General features: G+C 38.8%; 1 protein-coding gene across 6 annotated transcripts; it reads right to left on the bottom strand.

Annotated features, from left to right (window-relative positions):
- Positions 1-1,188: 1,188 nt before the first annotated feature.
- Positions 1,189-18,641, bottom strand: Rfx (regulatory transcription factor Rfx). Of its 6 annotated transcripts, XM_068299465.1 has the most exons (11): positions 18,166-18,640; positions 13,787-14,400; positions 13,290-13,716; positions 4,929-5,007; positions 4,605-4,824; positions 4,365-4,532; positions 3,756-4,241; positions 3,377-3,679; positions 2,989-3,303; positions 2,540-2,908; positions 1,189-2,474 (listed from the first exon to the last, which is right to left on the bottom strand). In XM_068299465.1, exons 2-11 carry the CDS (start codon positions 14,093-14,095, stop codon positions 2,340-2,342), a joined length of 2,811 nt encoding a protein of 936 aa, XP_068155566.1. In that variant the 5' UTR covers positions 14,096-14,400; positions 18,166-18,640; the 3' UTR covers positions 1,189-2,339. The 6 variants fall into 6 exon arrangements, with proteins under 6 accessions (XP_068155566.1, XP_068155563.1, XP_068155562.1 ...); XM_068299462.1 differs by having other exon boundaries at positions 1,189-2,471; positions 4,365-4,824; positions 18,166-18,641; XM_068299461.1 differs by having other exon boundaries at positions 4,365-4,824.
- Between the last annotated feature and the right edge of the window lie 1,270 nt (positions 18,642-19,911).

Here is a 19,911-nt window from a genome sequence, read left to right as displayed (position 1 = left end):
ACATTTATATATGTACATATATATAAATATATATGCAGTTGTAAGTAGCATTTAACGAATTTTAGATTTTAAGTTAAGTTCTTTGTAAATTCACAAAAACAAATTACAAATGATACAATTTTTTGTACAGAGAATTGTTGAAAGAAAATCAATTTATTATTGCAAAATTGAAACCAAAAAAAAAAAACAACAAAAACAAAAAAAAAAACACATAAAAACCAATAAACAGAAAGCCAACAAAAAACAATTTGAATTATCAATTTTAAAAACTATTTAGCAAAGAAATATGCCCTTTTCCAAGTTAAAAGACAGTTTGCAATGGAACTTGGTCCTGTCAGACGACATACAGTGAGGCAAAAAGTATTGGCATCGTAACAAAAGTATAAGTGGTAACTTCTACTACTTTTTTGACTAGAAAATGAAATAAACTGGTTAAAATATATAGGCTATTAAAAATGGCAGCCAAATTGAGCAGAGAAATAGAGATCCTAAAGGGAAACTTGGAAAACGAAAAGTCAAAGCTTAACTAAACCATCAAAGACCTTAACTTACTTAAGCAGCTGCATTTTTATCAATATTTGTGGAAGCTTTTCTTATACTGAGATTTTACAACGAAGTTCCAAAGCTACTGAAGATCCAGTGCCGAACAAGCAACTGCAACGGGTTCCGCGGGAGATCCAACTTTTAAAAATCGTTGTGAAGATCCAACTTCGACTAGCTTGTTAATAGAATGATTATAATTAAGATAAAAGTTTTCCGTTTAAACCCAATCATTGAACAAAGTTTGTGTTTAAATTTCAGGACATTTTTTTGTTTTATTTTCACATACATAAATATTTCCGATAAATTGTCAAATATTTCATAGATTTTGCTTATGCATGGCCAAAAACAAATCATTGTTAGGTAATTCTTAAGGACATACTTTTGTTGGATCATTTCTGTACTTTTTGTTTGCTTATGTTTCTTAGCTTAATTGAGTTGAAGCCAGTTGTGCGTGGGGCTATTATTACTGTATAACTCGTAGTTCTCTTATATAAATATATATGTACATATCGTACACAGGTTGTTTCCAAAACGTTTTCAATTATCAAGCTCTGGGTTTCAATTTTTAGATGAGGATGAATTCGTCGACAGCCGAATGCTTAATTAATTGTTTCTTGTGAGAATATACTAAATCAAATGTGAGGATTTACGACTAGATAGTTTTATTTATAATATGTATATATATATTAATTCATTTGCTTATTACAAAATTGGGTTCTCAGATGTTTTTGCTTGCTGCTTTGAGTAAATTATCTAAAAAATGGCATAAAATACTTTTGATAAGCGCCTCTCTGTGTTTAAAATACAAATATCTCTTGTATATATAAATATACATATTTATATAAATATGGTTCAGGAATTATAATAAAAAATTAGCCATTTGTAGTTAAAATATATACCTATATATTATATAGATTTTAATATTTATCTGGTGTGGTAAATTGAGGGTGTGTGCGTGTGTTTTTGGGTGTAAGTCGGTGTTTGTTTTTCCATTTTTGTAAGTATTTTGCACATTTAAGGCCTGTTTGTTTTAGCTTAGCTTAGTTAAGTGGATCCATCATTGAGCAAAGTGTTTTCGATATATGAGCTTCGAATTTTGTCTCTAATAACATTCGTTTGCCTCTTTTGGCTATTGGTGAGCGTGTTTATTATGCAGTGAGCGGTGCGCGGTGCGCCCTGTGCTGTATATATCTACTACTATAGTCATTTGTTTTCGATTTTCGATTTGAAACCAGACAAAACTGATGGACTGAACATCTGTCTCTCTCTCTTAAGGATTATAAAAATAAACAAAAACACAAAGCATTTATATTCAGATAGATTACAATTACTAATGCACATCCATATACTTAAACTAAATAAATGTATGTATGTATGTATGTTTGTATATAATTATATATATTTATATTTTATGCATACACAATCGGAACAGACAAGGTTAGCCATTAATGGTGTTACACTTGCTGTTTGGACGGTTGTTCACTTGAATGCGGGCAATCATACACAAAATTATGAGTCTGCCTAAAAACTAACTTAAACAACTATAAACTAACAGACACACACACACGTACATTAGACACATACACATACACATCCACATACAAACATACATATAAACACAGGGATATTTCTTCTTCGACTAGTAAATGCAAGTTCAAAAAATCAAGAAATGTTGCGGAAAAACAGATTACAGACTACATAAAATACTACGAATACTCAATAATATAGCTGCGTAGCTGTAGGATCGGCAACCTAATCCCCCCCACCATCCTCGCCACTTCCATTCTTGTTTCTCATCATTCTTGTTTCAAACGTTTGGCCTCGTTTCCACTGCTGCCATCGACGGGATTCGAACTTCGGCTTGTCTGCTGCTCCGTTTCATTCGTAATGTAGGCGAACTGGCACTCGAATTCAAAGTCCATTTCTTTCTTCTAAAAGAAAAAGGGGTTTCAGATCAGTTTGGGAATTTCGAATGGAATTTATTTATAGATCTTACCATACGCTCACAGATAACAGCAATGGCTGTCTTTTGCTGGGCCTCGGCTATTTTGTGCTCCACCAGATAGAACATATACTCATCAAATAGCAGACGTATCAGATGAAAGCTACCAAAACTAGAAGCAGAGCGTAATGTTAAATCTCTGATGATCATGGAACTGTAGAAACTCCATTTCAATAGGAATTGGCGGGCAGCACGGGCATAGCTTGGTTTTCCAGTATACTCCTCCATGGCTGATTCAACAACCAATTGAAGCCAGCTAGCCCATTGTTCCAGTGAGCTTTGCTGTTGCAGGGCTGCCTTAAAGTCATTCTCTAGACGCTGAACCACAGCCGGAGCACATTGGCTTACCCAGGCAGCTTGTTCCTGTTTACAGCACAGACACACACGCAAAAGAAATGCAAAATTAGCTTGAAAATTCTCATTTCTGATTCTCTACAACCCACCTGAACATTGTGAAAGTCCACACGATTAAGATCGCTTAGCATTTGTGATATTTGTGCCCCGTTCTGAAGAACGGCCCGTGCTGCTTGAGCCAAATGATTGAGAGAGGTATAACGTCGCAATGTTTGACAAAAGGCCGACACAGCACTTGTCTTGATTTGTGCCAATTGCTCGGGTACACCCAGCATACTTTCGCATAGCCACAATTCCAGATTCTTGGCAAAGTTGCGTATGGCCTGGGTGAGAGCATTCGGTATAGAGCGTAGCACATCGGGTATTATGACATCAACAGTATTCTGATAGAATTGATAGTCCACCTGATTAGGAGAGAGAAAAGATTCAATCATTGGGACCTATTCAAAGTGAATAGTTTTTCCTTTTTTCACCCACCTCGCGCACAAATTTTTGCACTTCTGCGCAATGGCACAATAGATACAGTTTCGTCTTGCTCAGGTATTTCTCCTCCTCGCACTCATCCAGATTGTTGTTATCCGTGGTACGCCAAAAGTCCCGTAATAGAAATTCCACCGTGCCGAATTCCAAATTGAGTACAGCATCCAAAAATGATTCACAATGTTCACGATACAAAGCACGAAACGTGTCCACATCCTCCAAAGTAAGTTCGCTATTGAAATTGTGACTGAGCTCGATGGGCGGAAATGAGGGCAAGGCGCTGGTCCCATCGCCAATGTACTACACAAAAACAGAAAAAGACACAAAACAATTAATTAAAAATTAACAATGGGATCAAGATAAGCTTGGATCCAACCTGAATGCATGCCTCATAGGTCTCTGGCTTGAAGCTGTGCTTCTTGGCGGTCGTGCTGCTGCTGCTGTTGCTGCTGCGATGAGAATTTGGGGTACAGACCATGCCATTGCTGCCGTTGGAGGAACCACCCAGCTGGCTGGATGCTGCAGTGCTGCTGCTAACACTCATAATCGTTCCCGAGCTGCCCGAGGAGGGGCCGTAACTATTGTGGCCATGCAACGATTTATCCTCCATGGATGATTGTTGATTCAACAGCGAGCCGGGCTTTATGCGGATGCCATAATAATGGTATTTGGAATTTCCGCGCGTGCCCAGGCGACGTGTGCGCAGGCCGGAGAACACAGAGCGTATCAGCTTCCCGAAGCTGGCTGCATTCACTGGCTCCAGTTTCTGTTCGTTGCAATGCTGCATATAATGATTATACAGAGTGGAACGTGGCAGGCTCACACCGTCGGCCGTCTCGTAGTTGCGTGACAACCATTTGATCTTAAACAAGAGAAAGCGAGATGTCAGTATGCTGTATGCTGTATCCTGCAGAGGGGCGTAAACACCATCATCCCCCCTGTTGAAGTATTAACCCCCATTCAAATGGGGGGGTGGGCAACTTACCGTTGCCGAGGCAATCTTGTTGCTACTGCCCAGGGCGCTCTGCTCAGAGTCGGGTGAAGCGCCTCCACCGCCTGTGCCCAGGCTGCCACCGCTGGCCGAGTTCGTTGTCGTCGTTGAGGTGGGCGTCTGGGGCGTGCTCTGTGCCTCCTGTATGTAGGCAACCTCATGCTGCAGCGTTTCCCAAGGGTTAGTCAATGTCACTGGCATGTCAGTTGGCTCCCACTCCCGCTCCCTACTCACCGTCAGGCTGTGCGGCGAGTCTCGGCTATGAGACTGCGAGGAGCCATTCAGCAGCAGGCCCTCCTCCACAGGCACCAGGTAGGGCAGCGTTGTGGAGTGGGCATTTGGTGTATTGCCCGTCGTCGTCGTCGTTGTTGGCCCATAGTTGCCAGTCGCTGTAGTCGAATAGTAAGTCTGGCCATTGCTCTGGTAATCTCCCACCGGACAAAATGGATACGTCCTACAAAAAAACAAACACACACACACACACAATGTGGGTTAAAATCATTTGGTCAACTGGGTTCCAAAGATCTCATATTTCCTCTCTCATCACATTAAACTTACATTTGCGTCTGACTGGAATTGCTGTGATACAAATCAGAGTCCACATATTGCACTTGATAGTTCTGCTCCTGACCGGACACTGCAAGAAGTGAACAATAAATTATTAACTTTTAATAAAGGGAATGTATTTGTATTTGTTTATTCAATAACTCGCATACTTTCTCACGATTCCTTAGTCTATCGTAGAGTTTAGGATGGATTTTAAGATTTAAGACATGAACTCATGAACTCAAAGTTGTCATTGTGGTAATCCTTGAAACAGTCTATCAATGACTTACACTTAATAGTTTACTTCTTAGTCTTAAATTTAAAGATTTCAAACGACTATATTGTGGTTTACTTAAAAATGGATGAAAATTTAACTGAAACACAAAGTTAATCGCACGAAACAAGCTGAAATTGCAGTATTAAGTTTCTTCGTAAAAGTTTTTCAATTGATAAATCAATAGACATGGTTATATCAATCCAACATCCAATGGGGAGGTGTCTACAGTGTGGAATATTGCCTATATACACATCTGCGGGGTCAGAAACGTCTACTTCTCTGCGTTTCACGAATTTTACATTTATTAAGGATTTCCTTTGATTGATCTAGAGATGGATGCAAGTGCCGAATTCTCGTAAAGGATGGTGATCCATTTCCAAATGGTTTTCAATCTAAGAACGATTTAAAAGATTCGATTTTCCCTCCAAAACAGTTTTGAAACTCTTTAGTTTTCGACACTCTTTACTGTTGAAACCAGTTTGCTTTAATCTATAGCGATATTTTGTAATCATATATGACCAGTTCTTTTGGGATTTCTGAAGTCTAGGTACAATGTCGTTTGAGGTTTTGATTTTGAGGTAAGAAAGTTGCTTAAGCAGCTGTAATTATTCTTATTAGAATCCTCAAGACTTAATTGATATTAACACACTATAAATTTTAAGTATCTACACAGGAAAATATACAAATTGTTGGACAAGTTGCCTAGAAACTTTCTTGCTATCTTATTGGATAATAGAAAAGTTTAGCAAAAGTTCACTTAATAATTTTTTGACTAGTTTTCTTTAAATATTCGAGAGAAGTTCATTTGCTAGTAGTTGATTTCCTTTATTTGTAAAAACTTGTGAACTGTAAAAGAGTTTGGCGTATCCTTCAGTAAGCCTTTTCATCATAATCAATTTGTCTTTTATTGATTAGACTTGGTTTTCAATGGCACTTGTTGTGGGTTGTAGATGGACAAACATTTGCTTTTTCATTTGATTTGGTTTGACATTGAAAAGGAAGCACTTGACACACACACACACACTCACAAGCACACACACAGATGAGTTTGTGACAATTAAAATTCGAAGAAGATGCACAATATTTACCACCGCAATAGGACAAATTGTTGTGACGTCGATGATGGTGGTGATACATTGTTGAGGTTGAGGAAGCTGCTGCTGCTGCTGCAGCTGAAGTAGCCGATGCAGTTAGACAGCTGGTGGCGGCACCAGAGGACGATGTGGAGGACACCGACAGGGACGAGTAGTTACTGTAGTTGGCAGCAGCAGCAGCAGCGGCGGCAGCAGCACTTGCGTTGGCCACAAATGTCTGATGGTGGTGATGATGATGATGATGATGTAGCTGCAGTTGCAATTGGGCGGGAGCCGGATGCGGTTGCGTCGTTGCCTGGCTGGGAATGGCTTCCGGTGGCAGTCCAGTAGTGGCCACTGTTGGTGGGAACTGCTGCTGACGCTGCGACAGTTTACAGCGACACTTCTCGAGAAGATTTGTGTAGACGGTGGCTGCGGCGCTTATTGTTGTTGGCGGAGGCGGGGGCGGCGTTGGATGCGGTGGTGGGGATGGCGGTTTGGTCTCTAGTTCAAGCTGATGATGATTGTGATGCAGGTGATGATGGTGATACTGTTGCTGTTGTTGGTAAGGTTGATTTTGCTGCTGATGCTGGAGGTGTTGGTGCTGATGGTGACGCGTCTGGCAGTCAAAGCCGTATCGCGAATGCATTCGTTTGACTTTAAAATGTTGCGCGGGGAGGTGGCAACCACAGCCAGTGAAAGTTTGTACGGGTTTTGCTCCACCGGACTACTCTCAGATATCTTGCAGATTGTGCCCCAATGGAGCCACCAGTGTTTGTCGTATCAGTGGCAGAAGGAACGGTCGTGTTAACCACATGCGGATGGCGGGGAATGTAAACCGAGACGCGACCTGATTGCTACCTGGCTGCTGGTTGCTTTGGGCAACTGCCCAACTACTGCCCAGTCAAGTGAGGAAACACGGTAGTGAGGGACCAAAACGAACTTGACGCTGCAGAGATTGAAAGCGAAAGCGAAAGTTTTGCCCTGTGCGCGTTTTCTGGGCGGCAGCAGGTGGCAATGGCAATGGGGCGGGTGGTGGGGTCGTCGTGTTGGTGGTGGTGGTGTTTCGAATGTCGGATGATAGCGTCGTGGAAACGGAGCAACCAGTACGTACGAACGGTAGAATTACAACTGAATCCAAAATCAAATGTTATCCTAGCAATATGCCTCCGAAAATAATGAGGACGACGACAGCGGCGGCGGCAGCAGCGACGCAGCAACGAATTAAATTACAACAACGGCGGCGGCCTGCGGTGGATGAGTGGGTGGGAGCGGGTGTGTGAGTGGGTGTGCTCTGGATGCTGCTTACCCATAAACTGCTTGCCAACGACGCGACGCGGGGAAGCCATGTTGTCGCGTCGCCGTAGCAAGTAATCTAACCCAAACCCCTCCAAAAAAGGAAAATAAAAGGTAACGCAACGCAACAAAACTAAAGCACTGGAGCTGAAAGGACGAGGCACAGGCAATAGTAGTAACTGGCATCCCCCGTCGTTTTATTTTTCAAACGATGCCAGCTAATTCCGGGCTCAAAGTCGCATTTTCTCGGATCTGTACAAGTGGCAGTCCGGCATGAGATGCGAGCGAGATGGCAACAGCACCAGAGCCGGGACGTCAAGGCAACGCAGCCAATCAGGCGCCACCCTTCGACCCAGCCACACTCCCAGTCAATGGTGGTTGCTAGGCTGTTTTTTTCTCTCGCTCTCTTTTCATCTCAGTCTCTCTCTCTCTCGGCTATAGTCGGTAACGTTTTTGATTCTCTGGCACTTGGCACTCTCCTGCTCACTCAACCACCCACCCACAGCTAACCACCCCAAAATATCCCGGATGCTGTACTTTGGTCCTAGCCAACCAAATCGTTTGCTGCCGGCACGCGCCATTGTTCCCTCTGATGATTGTGTGAGTGTGTATGTGGGTGGGTGTGTGTGTGTGTATCTCCCGTTGGAGTTTTATTCTGATTTGGGGTTTGGAACCTGCTTGAAAATTTTGCTTATGAACAAGTCTATGGAATTTTTCACATATTTTTTTACGTGGTATTACATTTACGTCTCCTCATGTATTCATCTCTCTGGAAATATCCTTGATTGGACTCAGAAATATTTGTCATATTAATTTTGCCCGTTCTGTGGCGCTCCTTCTTCCTGGGGAATGCAGCTCTGCACATCTGTGGTAAGGTCAAGCTGTGTGGCTGCATCTCTGTGACTCTTCATTGCCATGTGGTGTGTGGTTTTTATGTGGTCAGGCGCGCTCACATGTAACTATAATCAGGCGAAAGCCAGTTCCTTCAGGGCAGCAAAGGTATCTAAGGGCTTTAGCCGAAACCGCAGCACAGCAACTGACTTTATAGTTTCCAACTTGCAAAAAGTTAAAGATATTTCGCTCAAGTTCCTAAGAAGACCGCTGCAAGTTATGTACTTAGTCATCGAGAAGGTTTCAACAATAATATTTTAACTTTAATTGAATTTAATAATAATTCTCTCCCAACATGTTCTCTTAGAGATCGTAACAAAAGTCTCAGCTCAACTTTTACTCAACTAAATAAAATATTTAACATTGTTACCCTCAAGTTGCAAAACTATGTTTAGTTTTCTAATAAATCAGGTTATAAAAAGAGGCAAAAATAAAATTTTAATTACCTTTTCTAAATTATTTCAAAGAGATGTTAAATTTCGAAACCGATATGTAGCTAATTACAATTTCAATTTTCGGTTAGAAGGAACTGTCCCTCTAAAGTATGCAATAAACAGTTGCAAAATACGCCTTTCGGAACATTTCGATAAGTCCTGCGGATAAAAAAGTAATTCTCAAAGCAAATAAAGCTTCTAGATAATGAAGTTACAAGGCACACGATAAGTTATAAGTCTGTTGATATCAATAAACACTTGCATTCTTCAAGGTGAAATGTTTCTTCAAATTTATATTCTTAAATAAGTTGATTGCCATAGATCAATTCAATTAAAGGACCTTTAAGAACAAAAGAATGTCTATACTAAAAATTTCGGATGAATACGCCTTCAGCTAAACTTAAAGTCAAATATATGTATATAGATAGCTCCAGAACTGATAAAATATAGAAAGGTATGATTAAGGATCTTCAAGATTATGAAAAAGGCAAAATTCTTTTGCAAAATATAAGTTATAAGTTTAAGTTATAACAATCTGTTTCAGTATAGAGTAATAAAGTGAAATAGTTCTCTTTGAACCACTTTCGACTTTACATAGTTTCTTTTTACAGGACTATTTGAACTTAAAGTGTTTTTAGAAATTTGTTTAGTAACCTTTGGATACTAATTAAGATGTAGATCATTTAATTCTGCCTCAATAAGATTACTCATTCTACATTTATAATAATATTTAACAAGAAAAGTTTGTATCTTTCATCTTTAGTTGTGAATAGAGTTCCAAAATGTATTGTATTATCAATTTTTCTTTAGTTGGTCTAATCTCAAACATTTGTGCAGATTCTCAGGAATAGAATGCTCAAATAACCGAGCAACCGCACACAAGACCCCATCTCCACTTCACCCCACAACGACTGGGTACACCTCTTGGAATAAATCAACGTAAAATGCTAACCAAATCGATGCATGCCATGGAAAATGGGTGAAACTTTTTAACCTTAGACGAAAACAAATTGTCAGGATAACCGACAAGTGCAGCAAGCTAAGGGACATCTTTTTTGTTGTTGTTTATATTGTCAATTGGTCATATCTAAGAGATAGAGAGAGGGAGATGGGTGCAGCAGCTTATCTGGGCTAAAATCTCGAGTGCATTGTAAACAAAGTTAACCTTCCACCACTTCAGCTCACCCCTCAACATGTTTTGTGGTGTTGATTTTGTTTAACGATAAACGTCTTTCTATCGTTTACATCAAATCTTGATTTACACTATGTAGAATGTTTTTTTTCTTTTCTCTTCTTTTTGGTCTATTTGCACAATTAATAGAAGCCCAACATATGCTCATTTTCCCCTGTGCTACGCAATAACATCGAAAAAGTTTCCACCCACCTCAAAAACTAGTTAATTGGAACTGGAAACTGGTATGGATTCCCTTTCGTATTCCACTTATTTCTATTTTTGTACTTTTTTTTTTAGTTGCTGTCGTCGTTATTAAATTTTTAAGCTTTTCTGCCTCGTCAATTTGATGAGGACCTAACAAATCCGTATCAATTGAAATATTCTATACACATGTATTTGCTGAGAGAGAGCGAGGGTGGACACGGCATGGAGTGCACTCTTTGGCATGGACAAAATGTAAATCACAACGATGTTGGTATACCCTTTCAAAAATAATCCTTCATGGAGTTGATTCAAAAGGACTTCCAGCCAAGTCTTCATTTTAATATCTAAAAATTGAAATAGAGAAATTTCAGTTCTCTATTTGATAAACATTTTTTTAATGGACAAAGCATATAATCAAATCAATATGCTCTGTATCATATGGCTAAGCATTTAAAGCAGTACACTTGAAAAAATTAAGTAGACTAGGCTATGATTTAGATCATTTAATTCTACCTCAAAAGAAAGACATGACTTTGCTTTCGTTTCGAAATAAATTCGTTCACAATTTGTTGAATTGCAATTTTGATTCTAAAATCGATAAAGGCTTAGATTTTAAATTGATTTTCCATTAAATATTATGCTAACAGTTCTCTGTGAAGGATTGTAAAAAGGATTTAGTGTCTGTATTATTTTTCTCCAAGTGTATTAATACGCAGCGGGCGGTTATTAGAGAGTTGTTGCGTCTAGTCAACAAAATGCTTCTGTCCAAAAGAGTCTTTATATTGTCATCCCCCTGCCCTGCCCTGCCCTGTTATGGTCCTGTCCCTAGTTCAAACCTCTCAATTTGTTGTGATTACCCCGATGTCTGTCTGTCTACCTATATACATACATATAAAGCTACATAGTAGAAATTTTGCTATTTACCCTCGACTGGTGGTGGTAATTTGTGCGCTAATAAAATCAAGTATCATGGGCAAACATTCGACCCTTCCGCTGATGACGGCGGCATCAATGTCTCTGATCTCCTGCTGCACACAGGAGAGAGATATAATAATAATAGATAGTGCTCACCAAGTGTAATCTCGATTAGTTCATTGTTTGGCACTGGAGTGGAATATAATAATTATGTGTGTACGAGATATCACTATCATTGTTCTCCTTCCGCCACCCGCCTCTTCCTCATCCTCATCACTATTCAGTTTCATTCTCTGTCATCTCCCAGCTGCACTTTGCTACACTTTTTGTTACTTTTGCTTTTGCACGTGCCACAAACTGGTGTGGCGCACTCGCCGTGTTTCCCTCCACCTCCTGATGCACAGGTAAGCTTGTCTACTAGTATTATCCCACAACGGGGTGTGCCCTCCTCTCCCTGTATCTCTTTGGGTAGAGCGTGCGCTTCGTTTTTCAAATTAAGTCCTTTTAATTGTGATATCAAGGCAAACGTTTAAAACTTGCCCGGATTTTAAGCTGGTTCTGGTTCCCTAACCCTCCTCACACTCTGTTTCGGTTAAAAACCCCAGGGGAGGACCAACCATGTTGTTGATACTGTCATTAATGCTTGTTTACTATGCCGCGACTTTTGCCGTTTTATTGTTTGTTTGCTCTTGGTTTCCGCTTTGATTTCACACGCTGCAAGGTGCAGGGGCAGGTCGTGATACGGATGACGCGAAATTCCTGTTTCCGCTTTTTGTTTCTGTTTCATCTCCCGTTTTCATTTTTTGTTCGGTGGCATTTCCGCGTACATGGAGTTAACGAAAAAGAATAATACCATTGCCAATCTTTTCATTTTTTATTTTGGCTTTTCCATTCAGATTTGTTTTAATTAAAAAAGTTGTCAAACAAGCATCTACCAGAAAATATGTCTTCTTTTTTTTTAAATCACAATTTTCAATCTTTTTAAAGTGTTTTCAATTAAACCATGATAAAATCTGTTATAAAAGAGATTAAAATGCACAAAAAGGTTAATTTTGAGCGCATAAAAACGGAGAAGAAATGTAAAAATCGAAACGTTCGAAGTACTAAAAGAGAGTCAAGTTCGATTTGGATTTGTAACATGACGTAATCGATAAATAAGTTAAGAAAAGTAAAGGAAACTTTAAACAGATTCAAAACAAGTTTTCTATTTAGATATGCTGTGTCTTTCGTTACTTCAATATCTTCAATATAACCCAATTATATTTAATAAATCGAACTAGGAACGATTTACCAAAAAGTCAAAAACTTTAAAGATAAGATGAGATCTACAGATATATAGAAGATCCAATTTATGAGTATTTTTAAATTGGTTAATATCAATGAATTTTCAATGATTAGCAAAATGTTTTAAAAGGAAATACTCTCAAAGTTATGAGGAATCGTATATGCTTGTTAGGCCAATCTAAATTATGTTTGTAAATGTCGAAAAGTTTGTACCTAAACCATTTTTAAAGTAAATAATTAAAAATTTCATAAATTTTGACTAATTGTATATGAAACAATTCTCCTTTTCACAAGTTATGGGGAATACTCTCTAACGATTCAGACGTTGAATTTTCCTTTTGAAAGAAAATGCATTTAAAGAATAGGGTGGAAATCCTGCATTTTGCAGGACTAATTCTTCTGGGATAACAAAGTTTTATTAGTTTGGCATAAGTCACGCTTTTGGGTGTAGGAAATTTCCTTATTTCCCCTCAAGGATCCGCCACTGACAAAATGAAAAGGTAAATACACAAAACTAGGAAAAATTACTAATCTTAAAACCTCTTTACTAAATTTAATAAGAAACAGAGATCGATCTTCTAATTTTAATAAAGAAACAACAAATGAAATGTAACTGGTAAAACTAGTATCTCATATCTTTTGCAATAAAAATAAAGCTTATTTGACCGATTCCTTTTTCTAATTATCACCCAATAAGACATTTTAAGGTTGAATTTCTCTTAGAGTTAATAAAAGTTTCAATGAAATATCATATTGCTATATATTTCTAATGAAAAGTTGTATAATAAATTGTCTTGTAGATGTTGTATAATTCTGTTGACTTACCCGTTACGGTTATAAAAGGTGTCCCATCCTCATCCTCTGCTGTCTGGACCACAGTCACTTGGCCATTGGCCACTTGTTGAGCTAGATCGACGCCATCTTTTATTGCACTTAGATTGGACATGGTGTGAATGGTGGCAGTGCCGGCTGTTTCAGTGGTTGTTATGGTGCCAGCACCATTGCTGTTGTTACTGTTGACAACATGGCCATGGATATGTGCCGCCTCATTGCTGGAATCACCGGCATCCATGGGCAGAACGACGCGTATTACCTCCAGTTGCTGTTCGGTTGTGTTTGCTGTTGGTGTGCCTGCTGCTGATGCTTCTGCTCCAGCTCCAGTTCCAGCGACTACTACATTTGTTGTGGCCGTTCTGCTGTCATCATCAATTATCCCGGCGCTGTTTAGTTTCTTCTGCAAAAGCTGGGAATTCTGCAATTATTATGGGAGATCAAACTTGGCATGGTTTGGTGGTGGGTGGGGGTCAATCGTTTGTGCATACCTGTGTCATAACATCCTCCAGTGTGGCTGCCACAACGACACCATCTTCGGTACAGAACTCAAACTCCTCCGGATGTGTTGTGTTGGTAGTGGCAGCAGCAGTGGTGGTCCTGCTGAGGTTGTTGGATGGCGATGAGGGGGCATTTTCCACTTCCACGGTAAGGATATCGGAGCTCTGATGATGCTCCTCCTCGTTGATGGCATCCCTTGGAGTGGCATCCACAACAACAGTGTCAATGGTGGCATTGGCGGCCACAGCAGAGCGTGTCGAGATGATAAACTGACGTTGCGGCGCCAGGCGTGTGCTCATTTGCTTAATTTTTTTAAATCCTTTCGTTTTATCTATATAGACTATGACTATATGATGGTAGATTAATTTGTTTGATATATATTTCTTGGTAATTTGTTTTTTTTTTTTTTGGTTTGTTTTAAAGGCGTTGCGTTTCGTTTTGTTTGTTCCTCTTGAAATTCGTTGACTAGTTTGTTAGTTACTTAGTTAGTTAGTTATGCTATACTAGTTAGCTCTCTTCCGTTCTCTCTCTAATCCTCTTGAGGTTTAAGGCAATGTCGGTGCTTAGGTTCAGTTTAGTTTCCATTTAAGTATCCTTAGTTTAGCTGCAAGCAAAAGGAAAGTGAAAGTAATAATAATGTGACAAATATATATTTTAGCATCTCTCCTCCTCTGCTTTCCTATTTCCTGATTCTGCCCCACTCTAGTCGACTCTCCTTCCTTTTTTCTATTTATATTGTTGGTGTCTTTTGTTGCCTATTTCTTTTTTTTTTTTTGTGATGGGAGGGGGTTGTACGTTTCCGCTAGGGCGTTGCTATGAAATTAAACTTTTTCGCAGGTATTTCTTCTTACTTTGATTTTCCTCCGTTTCCTTTGTTCTCTGCGCAGCAGCAGCAGCATCATCTAAAGTAGCAGAACAACAAGAATATGTCTATATACGAGGACGAGGACGACTACGACATTCATTCCTTTATTTATTTCTTTTTGGCAGCCATTTTGTTTATGGCCTCAATCTCATGGCACTTGAATTTACAAAGTTTCAAGTTGATTTTTTGTTATGCCAATTACTCAGAATATAAATGCAAACACCTGGGAAAAACATCATAAATGTTGCTCGATTCGTAATAATTTCTCTGTAATTTTCTTAAAATGTTTAGCAAATGGAGTTACTAATTGAAGAAGCTTCTATTCCGTATGGAATACTTTCATTAATTGATTCTAGGAAATCACTCATTATTTCTAGTTAAAGGTCCAGCAATTTCTACCTTAATTAATTAATTAAAATAGCTGTTGGTATTATTGTTGGACAACATTTTGTTCATATACCTAATTAAAAGTTCTTAAATTTTAGCCATTTTGAAACATTTTTAAAAGTTTGTTTATGATTTTTTGTTACGATTTTAATTAGTATTTAGTTTTTAATTGAAAGTTTTTATAATTTGCTTCTCTCTTATCACACACACACACACTCATGCACAACACACACACAGGACACGTTGAGCGATGCACTTGTTCACTGGGCAACCGGTTCAATGTAAATAATGTTTTACGGAAATGCCGCTGGCAACGCCAACTCCAACGTCCATCTAGAAAAGGGTATCCAAACAAAATGATGATGATGATGGTGTTGGTGTTGGTGGTGTTGGTAGTGGGGCGCTGATAGGACACCACCCTGGAACATAGCAAACGACCCGGCATACGTCATGTAAGTTGAGTCGAAGTCATAGTTGTTGTTTATAAACAATAAACGAACTCAGTCCAGTTGCATTTCAAGCATATACACTGCGCGGGGGAAAAGGGTCTTTACCTCTGTCTCCGTCTTCGTCGTACGGATACTTTATTGGAGGGAGTGTGACGAATCCAGGATTGCTGGAGGTGGAGGAGAATGATTGAATGGGTTGTGCGTTGTCCCAAACGGAAATGCAAAGTGTTTGGAAGTGCACAAATCAAACAAAAACGCGCGCGAGGCGGCGAAGCTCATAAATTTGACGCGTGAAAAGTGCAGCTTTTAGGGTTAGTTGACAGGTGAGTGGGTGTACTTCTCCCCCACACACACACACACACTCGTAAGACTTTTTACACCTGCACACCCACACAAACATATACATATACACGGGTAGTTAAGTAACTAAGGACGCGCAAGGGAAAATTTATTGATCAAATAAGGTTTTTTAGCATTTCCATGTTTGTTTGTATTGGTTTTTTTGTCGTTTACAACATTTTTTGTAGGGTTTTTTCTATGTTTTTATTTGCAGTTCACTACCGATTTCGATTATATCTGTTGGGTTTTTCTACGTTTTAATTTCCATTTATTTTATTTATTTTTTTTGGTTTTTCCTTAGCCGTTTTGCCTTTTGCCTACTTCGAGCGTAAATATGCAACTACAGCAAAGGAAATGTTGTTCAACAATATTTTAGGCTAAAGGGGCAAACTGGCGGAGTCTATATAGGGGGTTGGTTATTTTAGGTTTTTGGTAATAGGGAATTGGCCAGAATGCGCATACACACACACACACACACACACAAACATACAATTCGTCAGTTGTGGTTGAATTGCATTCACCTGGCCAGAACGAGATGGATATGCATTCAAATTTGAATTGAGAGTATCTACTTTTTCCATACAAATACATATAAACATTTGTGTACAATGTATGTCGACTTAATGGTCACTCAGAATGGGAGTGGGTGTGGAAAGTCCTTCTCTGGCTCGCATTCCATATGGCAATGACACCTTTGTTCAAGTACAATTCCCTACCATCATCTATCCCTTTAAACAAACATGTACATCTCTCTGTGGCAGCTGTGTCACCCTTTGGTAAAAACTATATTTGGCCCTTTTTAACGGTTTTTACCAATAATTGATTGGCATTAGTTTATGAATATTTAAATGAAGTAAAAGAAAGTTTTTAATGATTGAAAAGTCTAACGAATTGAAAGAATTTATATCATTTAAAAGAATCAAAAGAATGGATATATTAATGATCTATCTCAAAAGAGCTAAACGATAATCCAGCAAAATTACATACATGTATTAAGTGAAATGCATTTGAAGCTCTTAAACTTTAGCTTAAGATTTTGATATAAATATAAAGAAAAACGAATAGTGAATTATCATTTTGAGATCCTGGCACATGAAAATGTCTGGAATAAGTAAAAGTCTTAAAAAGATTTTATAGAAAAGCTTTTACGATCGTTTGGCCGTCGGACATTAATTCTTAAGCTGGAAAACTTCTTTATGTTCTCCTAGAAAGTGGGAAAGCTATAATGAATATTGATTGGATATAGCTGCTACCGATCAGCCTTAAGTATGGGGTTTTATATGCTTAGATGGTTAGTTTTTAGTTCAAGTTTCTATGTAGGGAGTAGTGAACTTATGGTGTTTAATCCAGCTGACGCACTGAGAAAATATTTGAAATATTGTACGTACATACATATATTGATATTGACATTCATAACAATCAGTCATCGGTGAAGATGATGGCGAGCGCCGTTTGCCCTTTGGCATGCGCTACATGTCCTTTTTAGTTGCCCTGCCTTTTTCTCGAGGACGCAGGAGCAGGAATCAGTGAAGCAAAACGCAATGCGAGAAGAAGGCAGCAAAGCGGAAATGTATACGTTCAGATAGATGCTTGTTTTACACCTGGCGGACATCGAATCGACAGACAACTCGACGGTAATGTGCAACCGTCCGTGCTCTGCCAGCAAAAAGGACCAGACCGGGTGGCACATGTGCGTCCTGCTGCTGATGTTGCCGCTGCCACTGCCAGCGTACCTGCCTATGCCACCTGACAGTAGAGAGGGGTTAGGAAGTGGAATTTGAGGTTGGAGGTTGGGGGTTGGTTGGCTGCGACCGCGACAAGGACTCGACTTAATTGCCTCTAAATGTCTGCGAGAGGAGAGAGTGAGAGAGCCTTGCAAGAAAGTCGAAATGAAAATGAGGCAAAACCGCGAGCGGGTGTCTAATTTTCTCATTTTCCCGTTCAGTGAAAATTCGTTGATTACGTTTCCAAGTTCAAGTTGAGAAGCTTATAAAATGAGAAAAGTTATCCTGCTTTTGATCTTTTAAATTTGAGTACCTGCCCTAATCCGAAATGAGATAAAAAGTTACATTAAAAATATCAAATCTGTATATATACATACACATATTCTTATTCAGCTTAAGTCAAGCAAATGCCAGGACATTACATTTTTCTTACTGCCTTCTAATTAGACTGAATCTGTATGCAAACTAGTATCCTAGTCTAGGGTAGAGCTTATTCGGACGTTATTGGACTTGAATTTAGCGTTGTAATTGCACTTTATGCTTACAAAGTTCTTGCTTATAGTGACACGCAGATTGGGCTCTTGGCCCCTCCTTCCAGAACTTACCATATCAAATGCGTAGTTTTAGCCAGGTCTATGATCCAAGCTCCCCCATGGCCCGAAGATTCCTTTAGTCGGATCCACGTTGATGATAATTATGTTCAGAAAATAGACTGGTCCGTCTTTGCTTCAGGTTGTGAAATATGGGAAACCTGGAAACGTTTCCTGATTTAGGCTCCGGGATATGTGAGGGCGTAGGAAAAACTGTATAACGGTGCAAAAATTGGACCGGAAGGTCCAAACAAAAGGTTGTCTTGACAACCAACAAGCAAAACAAAAACAAAGCACAGATGTGTCGATGTGGGTGCAGGTGTCGCCAGTGGGTACCTCTTCATATTGGTTTGCGGCCTTTTCTATCCAACTGGTCAATCAGTTCAATCATGCTGGCCCAATTTAATGTAATATCGCCGCCCGCAAGTTGTTACACAGTCTAAAGGAATTAATGTTATTGTTTTTGCACGATATTGCTAGTGTTGGTTAACATTGTTTTTATGGCGAATGAGTTAACAGGCTCGCAAATGAGTAGACACAAACTGTTAAATTTTCTAACAGAGTGTCTCAATTTGACAATGTTAACGAACAGTCAAACAAGCCGGTAGTTTTAAATTTTAAATAATCAAGTCAAAATGATAATCAAAAATATGTCTGACAATTAAATATTATTAAAAATATTAAATTCTACTAACTTGGAAATTTACAATCAAAACAATTTCATAATTTTATAGTATATTATTTAACTTTAACTGTTATAACTGTATAACTGTTATATTTAACAATGCAGACTGATGAACACTGGCATCCAATTGGCGGGCATTTTGAATCTCAGAACAACTTAAAATGTGTAATATATATAAAAACATTTGATGCTAACACCTTTTCTTAATTAAGTAGAATTTCCAATGGCATTTACTAATGAAGCAAATATTTCTAGAATGCCCGTTTCTGTGACGTTCACTCATTGTCAATAGCCTGCACCTGTGTTACCATAATGCAATTTCCGTGAAAAAAATAGGCACTCAGAAAAACGTGATCAATCAGTTGTGCATTGCTTACTAATTAATTTGTTGCGAATTGTAATTTTCACACTTGACCGGTAATAGTTGCAACAACTACAGCAAATATTACAACACCAACAACAACGGCTACATGAATGAAGCAATAAAAGTGGTAAGCTTAAATGTGTTTAGTTGTTTTTGCTGTTTGGTTTGGTTTTGTTTTTGTTTTGTTTTCTTGATTAACCACACAGGTGGGCACACGTGTTGCACATTAGCTTGCTCCTGGAATGTAACTTTTTATATCTATGTATCTATTATATTTATCTAACTACGCCGCTTTTTATTAACTTTCCCATCACATACATAAGTTTGTTGACAGCGGTCAGCCGCAGAGGTGAGCATGTTTTTGTTTTGTTGTTTTTCTTATTTTTCCTGTCTAAAAATTGTAAATTTTTTTGCATTTTTCTGACATTTATTGCTTGTTGCTGATGTTGTTGCTGTCATCTGCAGGTTCCATGGATAGACACGCGTACCAATACAGACACGAAAAGCTGGGTGACCCGAGCACGTTTAACACAATTTATCTCAATGGATGTCAGTGGACTAGTGACGAAAGTCATTCTAATAATTCTATACTTGCTAGTCGTTGCCCTTGAAATTGTGTTAGAGTTTCGAATAGGAAAGATATAAATTTTACGTGCACAACAAAACTTTCGACTTGTCAGTTGAGAGAAAAGAACATTTTTTTCTAATTTAT

Source organism: Drosophila tropicalis, unplaced genomic scaffold (assembly GCF_018151085.1).
Source record: "Drosophila tropicalis isolate 14030-0801.00 unplaced genomic scaffold, ASM1815108v1 contig_878, whole genome shotgun sequence".
In the NCBI taxonomy this organism is placed as follows: domain Eukaryota; kingdom Metazoa; phylum Arthropoda; class Insecta; order Diptera; family Drosophilidae; genus Drosophila; species Drosophila tropicalis.
This window is presented reverse-complemented; position numbering and strand designations above follow the sequence as displayed.

Coding starts and splice junctions, on each gene's coding strand:
- Rfx (XM_068299461.1), bottom strand. CDS start 14,095: ATGAGCACACGCCTGGCGCCGCAACGTCAGTTTATCATCTCGACACGC. Junction 4,242..4,364: donor ACAAGATTGCCTCGGCAACG/GTAAGTTGCCCA, acceptor CTCTTGTTTAAG/ATCAAATGGTTGTCACGCAA. Junction 2,475..2,539: donor CTGTTATCTGTGAGCGTATG/GTAAGATCTATA, acceptor TTTTTCTTTTAG/AAGAAAGAAATGGACTTTGA.